General features: G+C 45.0%; 2 protein-coding genes across 15 annotated transcripts in view; one reads left to right on the top strand and one right to left on the bottom strand.

Moving 5' to 3' along the window:
• LOC119174509 (hepatocyte growth factor receptor) overlaps positions 1-11820 on the bottom strand; it is a 58289-nt gene extending 46469 nt beyond the window's left edge. The window contains exon 1 of the mRNA XM_037425443.2: positions 11179-11820. The gene's annotated coding sequence lies outside the window, so the exon portion shown is untranslated. The remainder of the gene's footprint in view (positions 1-11178) is intronic.
• A 5940-nt stretch (positions 11821-17760) lies between these two features.
• LOC119174510 (magnesium transporter spict) overlaps positions 17761-25695 on the top strand; it is a 28250-nt gene continuing 20315 nt past the window's right edge. For 9 of the 14 annotated variants that reach the window (XR_012895363.1, XR_012895362.1, XM_037425449.2 and 6 more), the window contains exons 1-7: positions 17761-18068; positions 19022-19221; positions 19340-19396; positions 21049-21139; positions 22004-22164; positions 23313-23578; positions 24680-24806. Coding sequence is in view for 12 of the 14 variants with exons in the window: in XM_037425449.2 (XP_037281346.2) it covers positions 19038-19221; positions 19340-19396; positions 21049-21139; positions 22004-22164; positions 23313-23578; positions 24680-24806 (886 nt within the window). In the remaining 2 variants the exon portion in view is untranslated. Of the gene's footprint in view, positions 18069-18096; positions 18311-19018; positions 19222-19339; positions 19397-21048; positions 21140-22003; positions 22165-23312; positions 23579-24679; positions 24807-25695 lie in introns of those variants that run through there. The other 5 variants (XM_075895509.1, XM_075895511.1, XM_075895508.1 and 2 more) reach the window with 5 other exon arrangements.

The raw sequence follows: 25695 nt of genomic DNA, 5'->3' as shown, positions 1-25695 counted from the left end.
TAGGGGACTGCAGCAACACTCGTCTTATGTGCCATTTTCTGCGGCCAGTCATGCAAGTTCGTCTATAACCCTTACATTTTAGCCGAAGACGGTTCCCCACGACACGTCATTACACCTTCCTTGTGCATCATTATCCGAAGGAAGTACATAGTCCTTTGTCATTACGAACCAAGAAGCGCCGAATCGTGATCTGCTCGTACAAAATGATTTCTTGATTGATTGGTTGATTTGTGGGGTTTAACGTCCCAAAACCACCATATGATTATGAGAGACGCCGTACTGGAGGGCTCCGGAAATTTCGACCACCTGGGGTTCTTTAACGTGCGCCCAAATCTGAGTACACGGGCCTACAACATTTCCGCCTCCATAGGAAATGCAGCCACCGCAGCCGGGAATTGAACCCGCGACCTGCGGGTCAGCAGCCGGGAATTGAACCCGCGACCTGCGGGTCAGCAGCCGAGTACCTTAGCCACTAGACCACCGCGGCGGGGCCAAGATGATTTCTTTCTTTCTTCCTTTCTTTCTTTCTTTCTTTCTTCCTTTCTTTCTTTGTTTCCTTCTTTCTTTCTTTCTTCATTCCTTTCCTTCTTTCTTAATGTTATCGTACAAGATCCGCGATGACCACCGAGAAGGTTCCGGCGATTATCTCTCAAGCCCTTGAACACACACTGCGCACGCACCTCTGATGCGAAACGTTCGCGACGCAAATTATCGCGGTCAGGACCAACGAGATTTCCTTTGTTTCCTTTCAACTGAATCGAGTGCAAAGGCTGTATAGCACTTTCGCCACGTAACTTCTTTCTTCCTTAATTCTTTCACCACGGTACTCGCATCACGCTCCCGCATGTATACATCGGTACCGGGCGGCGTGTGTCCTCATAAACAATGGCGTGATTGTTTCGTTTTACGGACCCAATCATGGTGACACGCTGCGTGACTACGACTAGGAGTCGGGAAACGTGCATAACGAGTGCCTATTCGGCAACGCTCCCGGCGGTGTCAGGGTCGTGCTTCGAAGTGTACGTGGGCCTTTGTGCTATTCTATACGTCTGTATCGGCGTATAGATCGCACGTGGGCACGGTGGCTAATCCGGAGCACACTCACACAACTTCAGTAAAAAATTACGGCATATTCACGGGGTGAATGATGATGAATGGGCGAAGCTCCGGAGGGATTCATCGGTAAACTGTGAATCTTCCGTCTAATTCGCCCAGTCGATCATCATGTAAAGACGTGAGAAACGCTGTGTGTGTATATACACAAATCAACTTTTATTTGTTCTTAGACGATGGATGGCTTGCGATGTCCCTTGCCTCGCGCGCTCGCACATCGGGATTCTGTCTGCGAGCGCACGCTGCTGCCGCCTTGCGCTCTCTCCGCTGTGCAGCCTTATCCATCCGGCGACTCCGAGCGCGCGCCAACAGCGAACGGATTTTATTACAACGCTCCCCCTAGCGTACGTCGCCGCACTAAATCGAACGATTGCCTTCAACCAATGACACGCGCCATATGTGACATCATTCCTATTTTATAAGATCTCGCGTCTTTCATCAACTACAAGTACCGCTTTCTAGTTTATAATATCTTGCATCTTTTCATCATCAGCTACAAGTACCACCATCTAGTAAACACTACAAGAACTAAACGAGAGGTGGCTACATACAGGAGACGGTACCGCCATCTAGTGAACACTGCAAGAACTAAACTAGAGGTGGCTACATACAGGGGACGGTACCGCCATCTAGGGAACACTGCAAGAACTAAACTAGAGGTGGCTACATACAGGCTACAGGGGACGCACAGCCCACGCCCTAAGGAGCTTCGCCCCTAAAATGACTTCGACGGGGCTTCTGAACGCTTCGAAGAGAGTCTACGACACATCTGCGAAAGACGATATGTGTCTGTGCTGTTATCGGCTGCAGGGCACAGTCCTTTCACTATCAAGTAAACCAAACACTGCTTCGTAGTCCGAGGAGTCGCTCGGCGACGCGATAAGATGTAGAAGGTCCGCATCGGTGTGGTAGTACGCAGTGGTCGACGAGAAATTGTTCGGAATTGCGGCTTTGATCACTCGGCCGGCAGTGTTAGATGCGATCGTCAAACACGAACAGTGGCGTTCGTCATTAACACGAGTGGAACAACAAAACAATCGTCACGTGATGTGCTCACCCTATGACGTCATCATGACATCACATATAGGCATAACTTGTGGCATCATCGTGACGTCACATAACATTTATGTGACTTCATATGACGGGGAATCACACAATACCGTCGCTTGGTCATAGGTGGGGCGATATTGGTGGCACATGGGGTGCAGAAAGATTGTGATGACTCCGATTCAGTAGTTGGTCCACAAAAAAAACGCTAATTGTTGAAAGCGTTCAGAAACGATAATATACACTGAGAAGATGAAGATGCACTTTGTTTTCGAGTCACATTAATCGATTGTATGAGAAATGGCGTGAGTTTTTCGACCCCACACGCTACTGACCGAAACCTATATTCTGTTTTAAGTGGGCCAATCGACTGACACGCGATATACAGTAAAGGACACAATTAACCAAGGGTCCCACCACAGTTTCTTACTTTGGGACCCTTGCCTGTATATTGTTCATGTTGTCATATCTTGTTTTGAAAGCTATAAACTGAAACTGAAGCTTGTCTTCTGTCGTCTGCTAAATTGAGTGATTTCAGCCCTTCCTGAAATGTGACTAAACGGCTAATCCGACTTGCTCGTGTATTTGTGTATTCGCGAGCGTACTATTTAAGCTAACACATAACGAAGCCAAGAGGAGCCATGACGTGGTAAAGAGAACCTCAATGGGCAAACAAAAAAAAAAAAGAATCATTACGCATTACACCAGCGTTTCACTACCGATTGTGTCACAGCGGCTCGGATCTTCCTAGATCGCATTCCTCGGCATTTATGCATGTACGAGCGCAAGAGCTCTCCCGCAGAACGTTCGCTAACGCCACACATGCATGGTCGCGGATGTGGCACGCATGGGTAATGCGAAGGTCGTGGGTGCAGATTCCACAGGCGTTAAGTCATTTCTGTTTTTTTTTAGTCACAACGTTAACACATGCAACAGTCTGAACCGAGGTAGACTGGCCACAACTATCCCGCTCAGAAATTCGATGGTCCAGTCTGCCAAGCGTAGCCGTTTGCGTGTGAGCATCCGGATTTCCGAAAAAAATATCCCCTCCCTCCCCTCCTCCCAGTCCACCCATCCCGCCTGGCCTGTTCTGTTTCTTCCTTTCATTCGCCCAGTACAAGAACGAGTGTAGTAGTGGGCATCCCGTTCTTGTTTATACAGCTGACGCCTCGTGGCCCGCTAACTGCATGCATGCCAGAATCGAACGAGTAGGCTGTCATCCATGTGTTTCTTTGGCTGTATGCGCCATTTAGTGGCGAGTCGTTGCTGGCGAGAGAATTTCTCTGACGACTGTGCGTCTAGATAATGCGCTTGACATCAAGCGGCTCGCGACTGTATACACGGCGTAGACGTTGGTTTCGGCTCACGCTTCTGTGGTCCGCGTACACCTTTTCTCACGAGTGTTATACATGTGCATCTGCCGATTCGCATACGTTTGATGCTGTACGAAGTGCTTTCAAGTGCGAAGCGCTTCAGGGGGCGTGGCTGTCATGCATCGTCGTCGCTTTGTGTATCGCTCCACGTTCAGCATTCTGAGCGCGCGTTCGCGCCGTGGAAATGTCATCCTTCTCTTCTTCTTCGAGCGTGTTGACGATAATCACCTATCATAAGCAGGAAACAAAAAAAACTAGAGTACTTGGTGTAACGCAGGCAAACCCACGTATAAAAACAAAAAAAGGAATTCAGCGCGAAATAGAAAGGAATAGAAAGGGAGGAAAAATAGATAAAAATAGGAAGCTTAAGAAAGAGAAAGAAAAATATAACAGAGAATAAAAAATAAAGAGAGAAAAATAAACACAGTAAAAAGCGGTAAGGAAAAAAGAAAGAGAGAAGGGAATGAAAAGAAAACCGAAGAAAAACAAGAAAGGTTGCCCAGCTACACACATTTCTCAGGCTTGTTTCTTTTTTTTTTCCTGGTTCTCACAAATATCTGCATAGCTTATCCGATTGCTGAACGGAATTTGGTGAAAGTATTTCCGCAACGTACGGGGCAAGCCACCGCGCTATCAGCGTTCGCGTGACGCTCTAAATACTCCTATCCCACGGGCACCCGCGAACTGCCTCGTCTTTACGTCAACGGAGGTGCGGTCCGTGTCGCACGGTTTCCTTCACGCCAAGGAAGTTGAACGGAGTGTTTCGCAGAGGGAGTTCGGTGATCTCCGTCAGCGGCAGAATGGAGCACTCTCGTCCCCGGTAATCTGTAACTACGGAGAACATTGCAAATGTAGAGCAGCGCCTAATAAACACCTTGTGACTTCTGCCTAAACCTCGTAAAACTGCTGTGTGACATAGGCACAACTCCATCAAACTCCCTGATTAAGTTTACGCTGATGAAGTTTAACGGAGTTCTGTGGTGGCCGTGTGACAGAATTATAATTATTCATTATAGCAGACAAGAGCATATTTTTTGAACGACGCAAAATGTGGTCCAACTACACTACCGTTGGAGAAAGATTTCGTATTTTCACTCTGAAGTGGCCTCAGTTGTTACAAAGCAGGTCAAAGTTTTGCAGCTCCTTCGAAAGTCCTGAAACAATACAAGCGCCGGGACTTGCGCTTTATCGCGTCGAAACTTGATCCGGTAAAGTGAAACGACGCTCAGGCATTGCTCTTCCGCGGGCAACCGAAATGTCACGCACAGCTATGGGCTCGAAACATGGCGCTCATTCGGTGCGACCTTCAGCGCTTGTCAGCCTGACAAGTACAACGACTTCGGCCAACAACAGATCCAAAACGAGAACATTTTAGAGCTACCGAACAAAATGTCACAAGCATCGGAAACGTGCCCTCCGGTCGACGCGAGCCATCTAAGCTCGCGTCGACACATTGTGGTCTTACGAAATGCCTATGTGTTTATTCAGCGGCGTCACGCATAGCAATGTGCACGCACATGCTGCAAGGCCGTTTTTATTTGTCACGTCTGAGGCCGTCTCAGGGTGATGGGACCATGCCGCCACTCAACAAAGTAGGCGTGCATGAAAGACGAATTAAAATAAAAATCTGCTGTAACATTAGACTATGCTACTGTCTATACATTACTTGCACCGACATCACTAAAGCCGCTATGTTGGAGTAATAACATACTAAGATGCGGAGTTTTGTCACGTCACGTTAACTTTATGAGTAGATCGTGCACCCCTGCAGGTTCTTTTGTTGTTTATGCGCAGATGCCAAAAAAAGTAAAATGTTCCAGCGGTGCCGTTGTCACAAAGAATCAGGTTAACTGTGACGTTATCAGGCTACCTCGACGTCGTCATGAAAGCCATCATGTTGGAGTAACAAATGTTCAGAACCTGCGTCAATGACGTCACGTGCGAGCTATCAATAGGGCCGTTCCTTTGCCCGCGGCACAGTTGAGGTTTCTGTCGACATAGGCGAGCGCAGTGTTTTCTCCGTTCAGGCGAGTTCTAAGTTTCATCGCAGCGCACCACATGCTCCTCAAGTCGAAAACAACCTTTGCAATGGTTGAAAAAAAAAATGAAAAATCACGCGGCAACGTGCGTCGCACAACGGCCTGCTTTTGGTCTCCAGCTTTCCACATGTGGGGAAGTAAACACTTCTTCGAACGCAAACAGCAAGGTACCTGGAGTTGCGTCCATCGCAAGCGCTGGCAGACCAACAAGAAGATGAAGAAGCGTCGGCAAGCGTATACCAAGAGAGAAACGGGTAGCTGAACTGCATGGTAACAAGGTCTTTATGACATCCGTCGGTGTAAATGACAGCCTCCTATGAATGCATCGACGAAATCGAGTGATTTTACTGCTGCTCTAGTCTCCCCCATATTACAAACAATGGACCATCAATTCCGCGAGAAACCTGAGGGGTCACTACTTTACACGATATTATAACTTTTCTTTAGTGCGCAACAAAATACAGAAAGAGCAGTTCGGTATTTTGTGCGTGCTTAAAAAGTTATAATATGCATGGATACATACCAACACGCCCAGCTATCTGTACTATTGCAATTACGGAGTAGTTCAAACTGAATGAATACATGTGGCTGACTTGGCGTTTTATTTCAATGATTACGGAAGAAAAAGGGCGGCGCCTGCCCTCTTGACCGCTGCCTGTCCACCATGGGCTCATTCATGTCTATGACTGTATATAATAAACGCCTCATGTCTCTTCTCTCTCTCTCTCTCTCTCTCTCTCTCTCTCTCTCTATACATACATATATATATATATATATATATATATATATATGCGTGCGTGTGTGCTTTTCTTACCTGTTTTTTTCGCGTTGTAAAGAAAGCCTATAACAGCGCTATGCGCTCTCGCGGTTCATCACACGGCTTCTTTACACATTTCTCGGGCTTTCTTTACAACGTGGAAAAAATAACAGCGCGAGCCTTATCGTACAGGAAACAATTTAGTCGGTGGTTTCTGAAAGTGCTCTACATCTCAGTGTTCATATTTTGGGTTTGCAGCCTATAATTAAAAATGGTAATGAAGAATTATTAATTAATCAGTATGGGGAGAAATTAAAAAATATTCTGAGTACCTACAGGCTAGTGCGAGTAGTATGCGTTTCGTTCAATTCGCCTCCTAAGTGCCTTTCACTTTCAAATTCTTGGCTCAAGTTATGTGGGACAATGGGTCACACGCATTTACAAGAGCGCCCAGAGGGGGTTACGGGGATGCGTCTCAATAATACCGTGTTAAAAATATTCATACTCAGTTAGGGAGATATCGTACGCACTGATCTAGAATTGAGTCGAAAAGAATTGGTATCCAACGCTGAACCTCCAGAGTAAATGTATACTCTTGATTTTGCGGAATCGCTAGCTCATACATGCATGCACGATGAGCAGGCATTTTGCTGCCGCGTGGCCGTATTTCGGTGAGCGCGAGTGAACGGCGACGCTGCGCACTTACGAAAGTCGGACAGTCTCTGAATGTCGCTGCAACTGGTTGGATGTGCGTCGATTTTGTGAATACTTGAAATGCGAGCGCGCACAGAGACTAAGTAAGACAACAAGCTCGTCCTTGTCTTCATTATAGTTTGTATTATTTACTCTACTAGTGCTGACGTATAATTTATTGTACTTGTGCTGACGTATGTAACACCTTAGCCCATGTATGCTTCTGTATTTTTCTCGTGTCCAGTTACATGTTATGCGAATTGTGTACTTTAGCGCATGTATTTTTTTTCTTTTTTGCGCTTAGTTAGACATTAAGCAAAGTATGTATACTAATGTATTCCCACCCCTTATGTAATACCTCTTTTGAGGGGTCTTTAAAACAGTAAAATGAAATGAAATTACGCGCTCGTATTTTGCCAACTCGCCCAATCAGCCATATTGACGAGTTAATTTTGTATTTACTGTGATTGGTTTGGTTTACAGAGTTTAGACGTACAGTATTTTTTCTATATGTACCTTCTATGCTGGAATATATCGTCATGAATGAGAAAAGCCCGTCCAAAAATAAAATGAGTCGGGTGTTAATTGCATGTTCAGTTTTGTTAACCGAGTAATGCTCGCACGTCTTTGCACACTCAACCATCGCTCTTCCACCATCGTTTTATCATCTGCAGTGTCAGTATTTGATAAGCAGGATAATGCGGCTGCGGTGGTGAATGCTCGGTCTTTCTGTATCTAAGCAGCTATAGCTGTTTATGTACAGGGTCCGTCAGATGTTCCCAGGGCACTACCCCACGCATTCTTTTGGCAGCGTGGAATGGGAACTTTTGATGGGCCATGTACGTTACCTTACGGATATGTTGTCATGTAGATACTATACTGGGCCTATATACTGAATTCCTCTACTAACCTTTGTAACGACCCGTCACAGTGGTCTATGGTTATAATGTTCGAGCGGTGACCCCAAAGTCACTAGATCAAATCTCGGCCGCATTTCGATAAAGACAAAAACACCAGAGACCTGCGAGTTTAGATTGAGGTGCACGTTATAAAGCCCCAGGGGGTTTCGGTGCAAACTTCAGCGGTAAAGCTTTGACCATTTTATCTTTAGTGAGCATCATATAATGGTGCAATTGAAGGCAATAGAGTTATCAAAGAACTGTATTTAGATTAACACTAGAAGTATACAGTGCATACTTATAAGCGTATGGCTGCGCAGTGTGAGAAAAACGTACTAAACACAGCCGGCAGTGAATCAGACCAAAGTTTCGCCCTTGGTGTCGCTTTCCCGACCACTGTGCACTTATGCCCGCAAACACGATGTAAGACAAAAATTTTTTTTCTTAGATCGTGGTCCGCAACAAACGTCCTCAAACTGTACACAAGAGCAGGCGCCAGCTTATCGCGACATTGGACGTATATTCTCAGTGAAGGTAAGCAGCCAATGAGAGTGAGCTTTTTCGAGGGTAAAATGGCTCGTGAATAGCTATGTGATCGCGCAAAGGCACTTGCTGCTTTGACTGCAACCACTTCGCTGAACGAAATGCGGCCGAGCTTTCGGGGCATTGTTTCGAGAGCGGGTCGGTGTTGCAGCGTGACAACAAAGACCGATTGTTGTCGGAGCAGACGTGACAGGCAAGGCGGACTGTCTCGCCGGAATATCCGCAAAATCGCGTTCGGAAAACAGCGGTATTGGAAACGTCTAACGTAAAATAAGAACGGCACTACGATGCAAGGTCCTGTCGCTATTTGTGTGTCGCGTTCCATGTCTGCCACAACGGGGGTGTCGATGGGGGATTGTTGGTTGGTCATACTAGTACGACCAACCTATGTTTGTGCGCCTTTTCCTTTTGTTCCTGTCCTCTGGCGCCCTCAACCCATACAAGTCTGCCACCACATCGCGCCTATCCTCCGTAGCGTCCATGACGTTTCTGTGGGAGCACAACCGAACCACATGGCTTCGGAAAGTGGTGGCAAGAGTGGTGAGCACTTTCGCTTGTCGCAAGTTAGTTTTAAAGAAAATAACAACACGCTGTATTGACAAATACGGGTGCTAGCAAATGTTGACGGTGATCACCCTCTCTCCATTTGGCCGCGGAAGTTCTTCAAAGCTCAAGCCCCTATAACACGCCGACGTTCATTGCGTACTCTAATTGAAAAAAAAAAAAGTCATTTGACTCTTTTCAGAGAGTAGACTCGTGTACTCTCGGAAACAAGAGTCCACGTGTAATGACTCTTTTTAAAAAATATATGTCAACCCTCCTTGGAGGTCATTGTGCTCTCCTCTGAGAGTCATGTGACCTCTTTAAAGAGAGTCATACAAGTGGCTATAGTAAGGACTTTCCAAATGGAGTCACACATAATTTTTTTTCTACAGTTTATCGAAGTGCGAGGTAGCACAATTTACTCAAGCGAACGCCAAGTATTTGCACTTATTGCACCTGGCTATGAAATGATTTCTTTGCGTTTGCAACATTCTGATACTGTCGACAGCTCGCGTAAGAATTTCATAAAAATAGGTTGTGGCAATATTTGTTTAACATTAATGTTGCCTATGTGTTTCCGTGCAGTGCCGTTGAATAGTCGTTGCGCAGCAACTAAGTTGTAGTCGACTAATGATGTGTGCTGTGGTAAAAAAAAAAATAGCTGTTTTGACACAGCAGCACGTCAGGTAATTTTGATCCTGTGATAAAAACTTCGCGCACTCAAGAGCCGTGGAAAAAACCACGTGGTCGGATCTTCTTCCTCTCCGCATATTTCTTTCATACGCGCAGCGCTGCTTACTTGCATGCCCTCTTGGTTACGCGAGCTGTGACGGTCACACGAGAAGCTGTTAGCTGTTTGCTTAGTCATATCCCCTGCTAAACGGCGTTGTTTCTACGTAACCTGAAACGCAACACTAAAAGGCCGTCTGTTTTAATGCGTGCGCTTATAGGTGTCTGCGACTGACCAGTGCGTCGGCAGGAGTGTCAGAAAGGGGATCTTTCATATTTCGCATTGAGTACACAGGCTATATTCACAATTATTTTCGTTCGTGAGCGTATTTTGCCGTCCACTGGCTTCATTTTCTAAACATATAACCAAACTTCAATAAAACTTCATTTGGGCCTAGTTAGTACACATATCTGACTTAAAATTAACAGTGCTACGAAGAGCACACCTCACTTGTCTAATGCTTTTGCTGTGTACTCATGCGCTGTGAGGCTATCTTGGACATAAATATGCATTGACAAATGAAGGAATAAAGCAGTTGATAGTGAGCGCTCATGCGGGTAGTTTCTTTTCTTTGTGGGGCGTGTTCTGCTATCGCGCTGTTAATTTTAAATCAGATATCACCTAGAACACGATTCGACCAGGGTTAACTGCCCCTTACAGTGTTATCTTCAGAACTTCCTAACGAACTTGCAACGTTAACCAGCAATTTTTCAGTCGTAAGCGTAAGAAGGACTATATAATGTATTTCACTGCCTTCTGATGTGTCGTTTGAAAGCAGCTTGTAATGCGTCGAACTGTTCATTCCCGCCACGAGCGTGGGCTAAAATCGATCACTACGGCTTGCGTGGCGGAATATCGTCGAGTCGTCAGCGAAGCTCTCTTCGCGGGGGAAAGGTCGTTTGATAAGACGAGGAAAATACCGAGTCGATGTGGTGTCTTTCAGGCTTCATCAACAATACATCTGCACAATTTCCTTTTTTTTTTTAGTCGAGTTATTGATTCTCGGGCGAGATTTCCACCTTCATAATTAACGTGTGATCTTACGAGGGGCACGACGAGTCTGACTTTCAGTAGAAATGGCAATACTTGACGCCAAGGGGCGCCAGCAGTTGTGTTTTGCTTCTTCATTTATTTTTTCTACATGCACACAGGATGGAGGACCGACTCACGGCAACTGTTGTAGCTGTGTGGATCACACGCGGCGTGCTACATCGTGAGGCAACGCGCTGACATGGAGCAGATGTAATTCGGTCTGTTTCCGGAAAATAAGAGCTGACCACGAGCGAAACGTGTTAGATATTTGCAGACTATCATGCTTCAACAGCTGGCAAGAAGAATAGAAATAATCGTCAAACTAAAAAAAGGCAAGCGAAGGAGAAGCCGTCGACAAGGCGTGCCGCCGTAGCGCAACACTCGGCTCCTTCTACGCAGGGTGACCCACCTGGTGGGGAATGTAAGCACTCCTCAGTTGACGACGCGTCTCCGGTAGGTAGGTGAGTAGGTAGGTAGAAGTCACGGTCGGTCACTGCTGTCGCAGGGCAACCACCTGATCGCTCAGCACACACGCGATGGAACACACTTTCACACCAGCCCGCCGCGCCACCGGCTAAAGTGTCACCGGGACTCACCGCACGTCGCTCCCGAAGAACGCTCAGGTTCTCACATCAAACAGACGACATAAAAAGAACAAAAAAGGGGGGGAGGATGCGCAGCAGCAGACGACGACGCGTACCACGCCCTCACTTTCCCAGCAAAAGAACACACCCCGACTAGCCTGCTTGTATGAAGTTTCCTCTTCTTTGCGCGTTGGCTTACGGACACTCCAAACCGTTCGCAGTTTAAAGTGGGGAGTCGCTACTTTTGCCGCCTTGCCGCGGCTTTAGCGGATGTTGCCGTAATCGCGGCGTCGCTGACGACGCACGACGACGTCAGAAATCACGTGGCTACACGCGCGTAGGGAACGTCGGCTGCACGCCTAGCGTCGCTTCAACTCCCAGGCACGCTGAAGAGACGCGCGCGGCTGGGCTGCCGTGCGACGGCGAACTCCCTCCGCGTGTTGCGCCTTGGCTTCACCGGAATGTGGGCGGATCTCGCTACTCTCGCGCTCTCCTTCTTGTTGGAAAGAAAACTGGTCGAGCAGGAGGTTCAGAGGGAGAGAGAATCTCGTTGTCTCTCTTTCTTTCGCTGAAGAGAGGGCTGCCTTAGCGTCCCGTTTGCGGACGAGTGCGCGGAGGTCCCGAGCGAGGCCCATCGGCTATCTCGGCTTCGAAGCACGAGCGGTGCCTGCGGTGCGCGCGTGTAGGTAACTGCTGCCCCCCCCCCCCCAATTTTCTCCCTCTATTGCTCTACCAACAGAAAACATATCCAAAACACGATATAACGTGGTCAAAAGGTAAGAGGAAGTCGCCAACCAAAAGAACAGTGGAATAAAACGTTTAGGCTCTCGTACGGAAGCCTGAACCCATTTGCACTACGAAGTAATGAAAGAATGGAGGGAGAGAGGGTAATTATGTAAGCGCCAACATAATGTTATTTTGGATCGGCGTCTTTTACCTTTGGCCATGAGTGTTACCGACCAGACGAGTTTTCGTCGAAATCTTGATTACATATCCAATACACAACTTTCCCGCCTTCTTCCACTCCTGATGGAACTCACTTGTCTATGGCGCCGTCTCTCTCCCTCTCCCTTTCAGCGAAAAAAAAAATTCCGCCATTGTTTCTGCTTTGAAGCCAAAGGATCTGATGGATCTTCCGCAAATAAAGCGTTGAACGATGTGTACAGAAACGCTCGTGGGAGCCAAGGGAATGTTGACAATTGGTCATTTGGACACATTATCGAAAGCCACGGCCATCTTGCCTGTCTCGCTTATCACAGAAAATGGCGATTGACAATTAACAGCTTTTGAATGAGGATATGGCCTTGGTTCCGGAACATGGGAGAGGCCTTTGTCCTGCAGTGGACGTAGTCAGGCTGATGATGATGATGATGATGGCCTTGGTCGGGCTCGTGTTCTCTACGTTGGTAAATTTGAATGTGTTCGTATAAAAGCTGTCCCATAAAAACTTGTTCCCAAGAATCAACTATTTTATGAAAATATTAACCTACCGTATGCGATGTCGCCTTCATCAAAAAGAAAATGTGTAAGATTTTGATAGCGTGTTTCATATGTGTAATAATTTTTGACTCAGTGTGAACTGACCTTGAGAGTGGAACCTGTGAACACATGAATCTAAAAGGCGTGTCTGAACTATCATGCGATGTGAACTGACCTTGTGTGTGGAAAATATGAACCTATTAGCCGTATGTGAACTGACCTGTGACCTTTAGCTGTTGTGTACTTTCACATAGTAGGTTGTACACTCTCGCAATTCGTGCTTTTGTTGTTTATCTTGATTGATTTGATTGATATGGGGGGTTTAACGTCCCAAAACCACCACATGATTATGAGAGACGCCTTTGTTGTTTATCTTACGGCATATCTTGTCTACTAAGAGAAAAGGCATAGCCGGTGACACCATAATGGAACTAACCTATCCTATTTTATCATTTTAATTTTAAAAAGCCAAAAAGCTAAGAGTTTTTTTATGTGACAACGCCGTACCAACTATGCAACCTAATTATCCATTTTTGGATGCTCCAAATTGAGTGCGCGTTGGGACGAGGGTTGGCTAACTCAAAATGACAGAATGCTTATAAATTGTTTCGTCGTTTAAGAGTACAAACTGTAACCGTGCATGAGGTAGCGCCCCATTATGTCACCCTAATAATTGGCACTTCTCAGGATGCTTTCGGTAAAGTTCTTTGTTTGATACCTTGCAGCGTGCGCAATATATGGGTGTACCATAAATTGTAACGTACGTCTACAGCTCTCCCATACAAACAACAGCCATCAAGTGGGTAATTAAAAGATAATTGACAAGTATTTCGTAATTATTATTTTCGAATTAAGTTTAGCTGCTGCATGATGTTTCCACCTCGAATTCATGTGCGAAGAGGACAGGTACCTTACCTGTTGCCTTAGAAATATTTAAATTAAAAATCGGTATTGTCCAAGCAAATACACTTTGCTCGCCATAGCATTATTGTAGTGAGACACGGGTACAGATTCTCTGCATGGTTCGTAACGTATTAAATTTATTCGCGTAATGTAAGCACTTTTGCCACCTATCTATCTATCTATCTGTCTATCTATCTATCTATCTATCTATCTATCTATCTATCTATCTATCTATCTATCTATCTATCTATCTGTCTATCTGTCTGTCTGTCTGTCTGTCTGTCTGTCTGTCTATCTATCTATCTATCTATCTATCTATCTATCTATCTATCTATCTATCTATCTATCTATCTATCTATCTATCTATCTATCTATCTGTCTGTCTGTCTGTCTGTCTGTCTGTCTGTCTGTCTGTCTGTCTGTCTGTCTGTCTGTCTGTCTGTCTGTCTGTCTGTCTGTCTGTCTGTCTGTCTATCTATCTATCTATCTATCTATCTATCTATCTATCTATCTATCTATCTATCTATCTATCTATCTATCTATCTATCTATCTATCTATCTATCTATCTATCTATCTATCTATCTATCTATCTATCTATCTATCTATCTATCTATCTATCTGTCTGTCTGTCTATCTATCTATCTATCTATCTATCTATCTATCTATCTATCTATCTATCTATCTATCTATCTATCTATCTATCTATCTATCTATCTATCTGTCTATCTATCTGTCTGTCTGTCTGTCTGTCTGTCTGTCTGTCTGTCTGTCTGTCTGTCTGTCTGTCTGTCTGTCTGTCTGTCTGTCTGTCTGTCTGTCTGTCTGTCTGTCTGTCTTTACTATAACTGAGAGCCCTTGGTATCCATTTCTCCCTGCATAAGTCGGCTCAAATGTAGCCGATATGGTGCAAAACCAAAGCAAACTATGTTTATTAGAAATCCAAACAACAATTCTCGGCAGATTAGAGTTCCTACACAGGTCTGAAACTCTTGGGAAAGCTATACAAACGATGCTCATTAAGTCGATACATAAGAAACGCAAGCCAATGCAAATTACTGATTACTTTTAGCTTTATTGCGTTAGTTCTGCCATGTAAATAAACGCGTTTTGGAGCATAAATAGCTTCATTTAGTTCACATGAATACATATCTGATATCAAGGTTCATTTCTGGCATATCACCGACTGTTCAATTAATTCTGTCTGCTGTGGGAGCTCCATCAACTTAATTGACGATCCACAAACGTGTAGTGGGGCCTCATTCACGATAGCGAGTCTGAAGGTGGCGACTTTTGGCGTAGTTCGCGTTGTGTGGTGCGATGTCCGTTCAACCGCCCATTAATTGGATCTCCGCGTAATCAAAAAAAATTATAGTCACCTACGAGTTCAAATTAGCGAGCTTTTTACAACATGCAATTCAACAGAAAACAACAAAATGAAGTACATACGAGTAGCATAGGTTTTTTTTTCTTTCTTTATTCAAAGATTATCCCGCATTGCCCGCAGGCGTTACAGCAGGGAGGTTACAGCAGTGACATGAACATTTCCTCGTTTTTACAGCGCACTTGCGTTTCAGACAACTCATTGCACCCTTTGGTGGTTCTAACAAAAAATTATTTTGCGAACAGGTTCGTCTTAATACGCCATTCGCTTATTTTGAAAACATGATCAGTTCTAGATGAATTGTAATGAAGTAACCCATAATGCCTCATTGCTTGTTAGCATGAAGCACACTGCAATAACAGTATCGACGTGACACGCACGAACAAGAGCAGTCCTTTCACGCCGCACTTGACGTTTTTACTAGTGCTGGAACAGCAGTGCGCTCTCAGGTCTCGCTTTATTTTTGCACGAAAAAAAAAAAAAACGCGGTCCTGCACCACCGCATAACGTGAAGAAGCCTAAAAGGGCCCTGCAATGCGTTTCCAAGTTAACATCGAATGGCCTTAACGAATCGACCACCGCAAAAAAATATTTTGAAATCCGACAAGTATGAGCGGAATAAGAGAGTTTTCGCACGCTGTAATTACTTTCTTTCTCCCCCCCCCCCCTTCTTTTTTGTCCGTACGAGCACCCTGGAAGCTATAGACAGTGATGGATGGCACGGGGGGGGGGGGGGGAAGTGACGTCACACGTCCGTAATTATCTTGAGCACTTTCTTTCTTTTGCTTCCTTCGAACGTGCGACTTCCAGTGTGATTGCGAGCCCGTGAGTGGGCCCGTGGCGGCCTCCCACGGCGGCCGCGGTAAGTAAGTGGCTCACGATGTTCAGCTCAGCCCATGGTCGTAAATTTGGGTATACGGCGCAGCGATTTGGGTTTATAGCATCATTTGTAGAAAGGAGAGGGAACGATCTCTTCTTGAACTTTAGTATCAATTGTAAATTCCAGGCCACGTTTTGTGCTGTGAAGTTTGGCTCACGTGTTCTCAGGACCCTCGATCGCACCAGTCAGCAACGTTGTCTGTCCAGCTTACAATCTTTCAGTATCATCGCAATATTTGTTAACGACCCATCCCCATCGCACACCTTGTAAGGAAATCGTACACATTTACAAATATCACAACGCCCACGCCACATTAGGGAGTTTTCGAATAGCGTATGCTAAGTTAGCGGGCGTTGCAAGCGTATAGCGTTTGCATACGGGTGCCATGTGAGTTTTCAAATAGCGTTTGGCCCCGCAAACGCTTACTCACACTCATAGCACGCTCGCTCACCGCCATTAAAGGGACTTTGCAGGCATTGTAGGCCGCACGCTATTTCGGATTTATTGCGGGCGGAGCACTGGCACGGACAGTGGTTCACGTTGGGGCGCATGCGCAGTGGCAGCGACCACACCGCAAAGACTTGCGGTACGCTATTCAAAAACTCCCTATTGACGGCTCACTGCGGATAACAAAAACTGATTTTGAAGACGATAGTTATAGCGCGAGAACAGAACGATCACAAAGAGACAAGAAGGACGCGAAGGACACGAGCGCTCCATCCCCATAGCGCTCGTGTCCTTCTTGTCTCTTTGTCGTCGTTCTGTTCTCACGCTGTAACTAGCATCATGCCATACCAACCAGCTCAAGCTGCCATACTTTTATGATTTTGAAGGCTGTGCTTTTGTTGACTGCATGCCCCAGAAGTGCACCGGGCCCTCTGAAACCATGGGTGGACAATATTATTCATCATAACACAATTAACTATTCTGTTCAAAAGCAGTAAAACCTCAATGTCAAGGTTGCGTTGTAATACACGTGTTAACTCTACTACCATCGCACGCAGCCGGCAAGGGTTATAGTCTTGACACTTTGAAAATAACATTAACTTTCCGACACCAGTCAATGAAATTTTTTTTGAAGATCTTCGAAAAGATACAATTTCCTTTTCGAAAGTATCACTCGGGACTTGTGCCACTAATGAAAAATAAATAAAAAGAAGGAAAACAACAAAAAGTCATTATGTAACGGTGCGTGTGGGCTACACGCATCTTTGGAGGTATTGTTTTGCTGGCTGCACAGATTTACATGGACACCAAAAAAAAAAAAAAAAAAACAGAGCAAGTGGTTGAATGTCGTCTGCAAAGCCCGTCGTCAAAGGCCTTGTGACGTCAAATTTTGAAGGTAGTATGGTTGATTGCACTTCGCAGCACTATACCCTTCAAAGGTTGTAAATATATGTATAAATGGTACCCGACTCACGCATTGGTGACAGTGATACCTAAATAAAGAAATATATGTAAATCTCGAGTCCATTGTTTCTGATTTCATGCGGCGGAAGCAAGAGTAGAAACCGAAACACGCCTTAAACAGAGAGCACCGTCGTTATGACGTAAAGTTTACTTTAATTTTGCACACATGTTTTTCATTTAAGTTTTCGTTGCACATCTCAAAAGTTATGCTTATTCAGAACACGTGGAGGTACCCATAATTTTGATGTATTTTTTACAAATTTAGAGCAAACTCACGGAGGAAGGAAAAACGTTTCCTTCCTCCGTGGAGCAAACTGGTTTATTGTTGGCCACACTGATGAATTGACCTCGATGTCGATGCGTTGTCGTAAACGTTAGCAGTGGCGCGGTGGCATCCGTAGTGACAGTCTGAAACCAAAGTGATTAATCAATCGTATCTCGGCGTTCATGTATCAGATGGGCAGAACCGACTTGTGTGAGGTAGGGCATTCGTCCGCCTTGGCTGTCGGAAGCAGGCCCGTTTAACGGTCGAGTTGTCGAAATTCATTCGAAGATACTTTCCGCGTCCTTGACATGCCAGGTGACGATTGCATATCAGGTGCGTGTTGCTCGCCTTGTAGTAACCGATTATCTCTGCATGGATCCGTGAAATGCTGAAGAGGTGAGTAACCGTTCCACGGCAGGAGCTGATAAGCGGGAAACTTGCTTCGAAGTTGTTTATTTGTGCACACTTCGCGCAGCTGTCACGAAGTTGACTCCAAAACAACTGCGAAGTTTGCGCAGTGCGTAGGTTTGTGCGGCTGACAGGATGTTACGTTGAATATGTATCCCGGTGCACGGTGACCACGTTCGAGCCAAGTGGCATTACACAGTCAAGAGTTCGACGAAAGCTCGTATGGCCAGGTAGTACGAGGAAGAACATGATGATAGAGTGTGATCAAGGATCCTGCACGGATCCCGACACATATCTATTTTCACCTTGACTAGTCGTCGGCGCAAGTGCTCAGATTTGAGTGCATGTTAAAGAACCCCAGGTGGTAAAAATTTCTGGAGCCCGCCACTACGGCGTCTTACATATTCATATGGTGGTTTTGGGACGTTAAACCCCGCATATCAATCAATTAGTCATCCGCGCAACTTCGTCGTTTAAACATATGCGTGGCGAATATCCGTTCACAGTTGGGGTGCCGTTAACGTTACATAGACAACAAACGCGGTTCAAGGTTATTTCACTGCGGCATCAATGTAAATCACTTTCGTTTAACAGCTGGCGAGTTCTTGTCGCTGCAGGGCAGCGATGTGTTTACATGACAGTGTATTCGCAAGTACCGGATGGCACTTTCGATCGTTCTGATCGCTTGGCAGAAGATAAATTGAAACAACCAAGAGTAGCATGCATATATTGAACACGATGCAGGCCAAAATGTTGTAGGCCTGTCTGCTCAGATTTGGGTGCACGTTAAAGAAGCCCAGGTAGTCGAAATTTCCGGAGCCCTCCACTACAACGTCTCTCATAATCAGACGGTAGTTTTGGGACGTTAAACCCCACATATCTATTCAATCTTTACTGAAGCCACTCATTGGTCCTGTTTTTATTTTGTCCACGGCCAGCAGGTCCTAGATTTAGCCGATGGACGACGAGCCTGCTATGTCAACAACGTCTAACGATTTTGACCTAAACGATGCTCTCGCCAAGAGCCATTTCTACACTGGCCTCATATTGGCGATCAGCTCAAGCGCCTTTATTGGCGCCAGCTTCATTGTGAAGAAGAAAGGTCTCCTACGCATCAACAGCAAGGGCCAAACGAGAGCAGGTATTGTATATTTCTGAGACATGGCTATCGTACATTCTTGGAACATGGCTCGGACATTGCTTCGCTTTTGTCAGATTTTTTGCTGCAGTGATTGTATTGCAACTGTCTTTTTACCCAGGTGCCGGAGGCTATGGATATCTCAAGGAATGGGTGTGGTGGGCCGGGCTCATTCTTAGTGAGTAAAAAGCAAAATCTGTCTCTGCCTTAATACTTGTTTCACTTCTTTTAAGCAAAGTGATTAGTTTGTAATTTAGCAAGCTGATGCTCAGTGTGTTTATCATTAAGCGTACTGCCTCATGTACTAGCCGAGCCAACGTGTTGCTTGTCAAAGGGCACACGATGAGTAGATGTTTTTATTTCAACCTAATATCACCACCCACAATCTCACGTGGTTCCCCACTCACATAGGATCCATCAGGGGATATCCCACAAACCTGAACGAGCTGTCCCACTCCAAGGCGTGAGGTCTCGCTTTCCGTGACCACAAAGAACTCCCCCGCCGGCCCGCAGTTGTGAGGAACAGAGATCAAGCGACCACATATAACGAAATTATGCAGCACTTTTATCTATGCACAAGAGAGTTTCCCTTTCCTACCAAGAAGTCAAATCGAGCGCAGGCTTTCAGTCTCGGGCTACTGCAGACGGGTTCGTATCCCAGCCTGGCTTTATTGCATAATATTTATCTGGACATTCATCATAATAGCTCTTGCAGGCACTGCAACAAATTTGCTAGCTTAGACCACATGCTCTGGCGTTGCCCCTTGCTACGGGGCATGGACCAATCCATTGAAGAAAAGTGGGTATCCGCTATCAAGAGGCCCGATGTCGGGGATCGACTGTGGGCTGTCCAAGAAGCCCACAATGCCGCGGTTGGGTTTAGCCTGACTGTCCCAACATGGGAGCGGCCTGCTGCACGTTGAGTCGTGCACCTCAGGACTTCAACTAAAGTTTCACATCCATCCATTTCAGCTTAGTGTTAGTTGTTAAGCAAGAGTTCTTACTTGAGTAGCGACAAAATGTGCTTACCACCTGTTTTGGAGCGGGCTTGTGTTTTCCACAGGTGGCTTTCAGCTAACTTTTGTTGTGTTGAGCATCATAAATGACTAAGGATTGATGCGAGGGGTAAGATGGGTTTCACACTGGGGCAAAAATTTGGAGCTTGGAGCGTTGGAATGCGGTGAGCACTGCAGTCGTACACTGGCACCAGCTCACACATGTGCAGGAGTTATGAGGGCGTAGTGTTGAACCGCATTGTCTACTATGACAGTGCTTGCTTTCCACAGTGTCATGAAGCGGGCTACTTTCAGGGGCAGCACTAGGGCACCGAGTATGTTGCATGGACATTTGGGTGCCTTTTTTATGTTGCTGCGTATTATGGTAGAACACACAGTGAAGAAATATATTTGCATACTCTCAGTACCTCGACTTTTCGATAGGGCAAACACAGCCTGCTGCTGGAAGAAGTTTGGGGAACCTTAAATTTTCCAGGGAAGGCTCAAAGTTTGGCGCGGCACGTTTAGTAAAGATTATTCACTGAGTTCTCAAAGTAGCGATGAAATCTGCATATTGCCCCTGAAATTGTGCATGCTTTCAGAAAATGCGATCGGCACTTGCTGCCACAGCAGGCGACGGGGCTTATGACTTCATTCTCAAGTGTCTGTGCATCTGCCAGCTGCTGCGGCTGCCTGACTCTGGTGCTCGGTGCATTGCGATGCCATGCACTTCGAGTATTCCTCTAAGTGTGACACAGCCAAAGGCTTTTCCTTTACTTGCACATAGAATAACTCATCTGTGCTTTGTTTGAGGTACGCTATGTTCATCTTCCAGTGGCCGTCGGAGAAGCTGCGAACTTTGCAGCCTATGCTTTTGCGCCGGCATCGCTTGTCACGCCACTGGGTGCCCTCAGCGTTTTAGTCAGGTGAGGTTGCATTGCTTGCTTCAGCGAGCTTGCAGAGTTGAAACATACAAAGTGAAAGCATACTTTAAAAGATCACAAAAATATCTCCTCACAAAGCAATTGACTTGCATGGGTAGTAAACACAGGTATTGAGTGAGGTTTAAGTTACAGGTCATTGTGCTGAAATGTCCAAATTTACAAATTTTCGTGACTGAAGGTGGCAAACAGCATTAATCGAGTCCATCACAGCCATGGTGATCACGGCAAAGCAGCACTCTTGAACACCGATCTGCTTCACCCCATAGCACTTCTCAAATTACTACTTGACCTCGGTACAAAAGTGTTGTCGAGCCGAACATGCATGACGTTTTTTACCAAAGAATTGAAAAAGACCTACTGCCATGAAACATGGTATATGTTCTTTAAACACCTGCTTTTCCATGTCCTAGCTCAGGTGTCATGTCTACTTTCAGACACTTAGAGCCATTTCAGATGTGGCTGTTGTGATTCAAGTGCTTGAGAACAGTGAAAAGGCACGTTTTCAGATGATTTCTCAGTCTTAAGGGAGTACTAAAAGTTGGTGTTGGTGATGTTTGCCATTTTTACATCTGTCTAAAACCTGCATGCATATAGAATTGAAGTTCACTGAGTTTCTCTACAAAGAAGCAAGTGTTACTCTGGCAGCGAAGTATCCTTGTATGCAACCAAAACTCTTTTTAGGCAGAGCTTGCTGCAGAAACACATGGAAGTTCTAACTTCGATCATAAATCGATTGAAGCCATCTTCAGAATGGAGTTAACAGTCAAATTCCATCTATGCTTGCATGAAGGTGACTCTTTTTGTGATCAATTTTATAATGAGAAATGGGTGTTTGCATGATTGCAGTGCCATACTGTCTTCCAAGTTCCTCAATGAACGGCTAAACCTGATTGGAAAAGTGGCGTGCCTTCTATGCGTTCTTGGCTCAACGGTGATCGTGCTACACAGTCCCAAAGAGGGCAACGTTGAGAGCATGGAAATGCTCGGCGCAATGATTGTCGAGCCGGGTAAGCCCTTGCTGCTTGATAGCTGCTCCTTCACAAATTCGGGCCAAGTCTGGGTGTCCTAGCATGAGGCACATTGAGAGCATCTCTTACGAGCGCTGTCCTGGTGTCGTTATGCGATGTAGACAGGGCTGCTTATTGTGTGGACATAGGCTGCCGAAAACTGAGGGCCTCAGTGATCTGCAAAACAGGAAAGGACAAACGAAATCTTTGTGTTTCACAAAAGGAAGAGGCCACAGGACAGGTCCTAACACCATTTACAAAAAAGTGTGGAACAAAAAACAATGAGTCTGCTGATTTGCCACTATGCAGGCATCTTTTGGATCTGCAGCCACCATGTGACCTTTGGCTTGCCCGTGGCCTTTGGCTTGCCTCTTTGTGTTTCACGAGTTGCAAAAGCATCTGAACTCTGCCTCCATTTTCAGTGGCGACAGCCTGGTTCGAATCCTCTTTTCAGTGCAGCTTGCACTTGATGTTCATTTTGAACTGTTGCGGTTAAATAATTTTTGCGTGGAAATAATTTACTATCTAAATAATTACACCATATAATTAATTAGGTGGTAATGCATGACATGAATCAAGGACTCTAGTTGTAATTAAGAAAAGCTGCAGAATAGTGTTAGAAAGATGGCTGAATGCGAGACAAGGTTCTTGTGTCAGGACGACTGGTAATCTATGCGAGTTATAAAAAGCTTGCATGCCATGAAAGTTAAGCTACTCTTTGCTTTGTAAAGCATTTATGTAACAGCAGTTATAAGAAAAAGGTGTGGAACTTAAACCATGCATGTGCTTGCTACTAATGTTAGCATTTAGTCTTACTTTCTTCAACCTTGCAATTTCTTTTTACTGATCATGTGCTATTCGTGGCCATATATAATGGTGATCTTGTTCCAGATTTGTGCGATCATGTTAACGTAAAATGTGAAAGGCACAGACAGAGCTATAAAACAGGACGAGCGCTACGTCCTTGGCATTCTTACTTTATGCTAAACTGAACAATTACCAACTTTCCTAACTGCCATCCTTCTAGATTTTCTCGCTGCGACATTAGTTGGCTTTTGAAGTACTAAAATGTCTCCTTGCTTTCGTTCGAATGAGCATTCCAATTTCTTTTTCTCCTTCTTTGCCATGCCATCACTCCCCCCCACCAGCATTCATAGTGTATGTGATCTTTGTGGTGACGGCGGCCAGCATCCTGATGGTGATCTACGCGCCAAAGTATGGCACCTCGAACGTGGTCATCTATGTGGCCATTTGCTCGGTCATTGGCTCCCTCTCGGTAATGGGCTGCAAGGGCTTGGGCCTAGCCCTGCGTGAGACTTTCGCCGGTCACAACGAGTTCACCTCGTGGGTCACCTGGGTCTGCCTCATTGGCGTCGTCATCTGCATCTCAGTCCAGATGAACTATCTCAACAAGGTAAGCTGGTCGACCACGCACCTAGGATAACCTGCAAATTACTCGTCATTGTCTCCAAAGTGCTTTATGTCCTTGTGTAGTTTCTGTTCTCTCTGTGCTCGATGTGAAAATGTAGCTTAACTGCACAAGAAAGGCTTGTATATATCTCTTTTCTATTCAGGTGCAGTTGTTTTTATAAGTCAGTCGGTATAACAAATATATGAACGCTCTTGTAGCCATAGGGAAAAGCTGTAGTTTACTTCAGGTCGCTGAAGTTACGAAAAAAATTATTTTATGATCTGTAAATTTCGGCTGAAAATCAGCTTTAACCAGTACCGTCCTCAAGGCCAGTAGAGGAAAATTTATTGTTCTGCACTAAAGGTCATTGATTGCACTGTGGAAAACTGCAGCCTCTTCAGTCAACAGTTTCATTAAGTCACTGTCGTCACCCTTTGAAAATTTCCAACGCAAGGCACTGTTTATGATGCGTAGCTGTTGGAAGTTATGCAGATGTTCTTAGTTTACATTACTAGGCGACCATATGTTTAAAAACAGATTTTTTGTATGTTGATACCTCAAGTTTTTCAGGGATCAAATTATAAAGGATATTTTGGTTAATAGGAGTTTGAAACAGCGGTTTTGAAGATGCAGGCATTAATTATATACTAATTAAAGATATGACATTCAAATTTTTTAAAACTGTTGTTGATACTTAGTGACCTGTGAACATTGGCGTAATAGATTTTTTAAAAATAACTGTTATTAAGGTAAAGCCAGATACATTTTCTGTGGGTGATGGGATTAGAAAGGTGAACTTATTCTTACAAAGCCAAAATGATGTTCATGTAGGAATAGTCTCGCAGAATTAGTTTGGTTGGCGTGAAAGAAATTTGAATAGGAGGGGGGGGGGGGGGTCATGTGTCACTGTGCAACATGAAGCGTTGATGCAACGCATTTGGGCAGTTTGGTTTCTGTTTTTCCTGGGTCATCTCTTTGAGGCTGCAGGCTTGATTCTCAATGCTTCTGAGTCCACTTAATAGTGTTTATGAAAGGAACAGAGTTTCTTCTATGTCACATTTGTATGAAGAGCGGACGTGAGGATCTCTAAAATCACTTTTCCAGGCGCTAGACGTCTTCAACACCTCCGTCGTCACACCCATCTACTACGTATTCTTCACAACATTTGTACTGATTGCGTCCGCCATCTTGTTCAAGGAATGGGGAAACATGAGCGGCGAAGATGTGCTTGGTGAGCCTTTTGAAGACGTACATATTCACTGATGCCTAAGTGTGAAGTTTACTGTGTTAACATCAATGTATTAGCATATGGTTCGGGAGTGTGTAATCGTGTGTTCCATTAGAAGATTCTTTTTTTTCATGCATCATTTTTTCTTACCCTATTATTCCTACGTTCAAAGTGAAACAACACGATTTTGCCAATAATTTTGCTTTGGTTGAATTTGGAGGCCTTTCAGGACAAGTGCAGCCAGAAGACTAGCTTTTTATCTTGTCTTTGTAGTGACCCAATTACTCTGAATTCATTATATCTCAAAAGATCTTTAGGTCTTTTGAGTTGTTAAACAGAAACGAAGTTTACACTGCATTAGGAAATTACGTTGAAGAACTGCCAGCAGCTTCAATCAATGTGAGAACCTTGGGCTACTCTGACCACATTATCAACATCGCCTGCATCGTTTGAGTTACAGTATCTAGTATCCCTATATTGGCTTGTGACACTGCCCTTCAGGGCAAGTATACTGATCCAGCTTATGCAAGACAAAAAAAAAAAAGTGAGCAGCGCAAGTCTCGTCACGTGTATGTCGCAGGCATGTAGCTCATTGGGACACTAAATTAAAATTACAATTCAAGTCAGAGTGAAAAATCAGTGTATGACAACGTATGAAATGACAATAGCAGAGCAGTGCCCTACTTACCGAAAAATTAATGTATATGCACGAGAACATGTGCGCCGCAAGTAGACACATACGCAAAATGATCCCAGTGACGTCAAAGTTGTAGCCTACGATTAATCATTAGTAATTGAACTAGCTGCACTAAATAAAGACCCCTCTGTGCATCAAGAGACGTAATAAAATGCTAGTTTAGCATGTTTTCAGGGAGATGAAGGCAATGGGACA

The sequence above is a fragment of the Rhipicephalus microplus genome, chromosome 5 (assembly GCF_043290135.1).
Source record: "Rhipicephalus microplus isolate Deutch F79 chromosome 5, USDA_Rmic, whole genome shotgun sequence".
NCBI lineage: Eukaryota > Metazoa > Arthropoda > Arachnida > Ixodida > Ixodidae > Rhipicephalus > Rhipicephalus microplus.
This window is presented reverse-complemented; position numbering and strand designations above follow the sequence as displayed.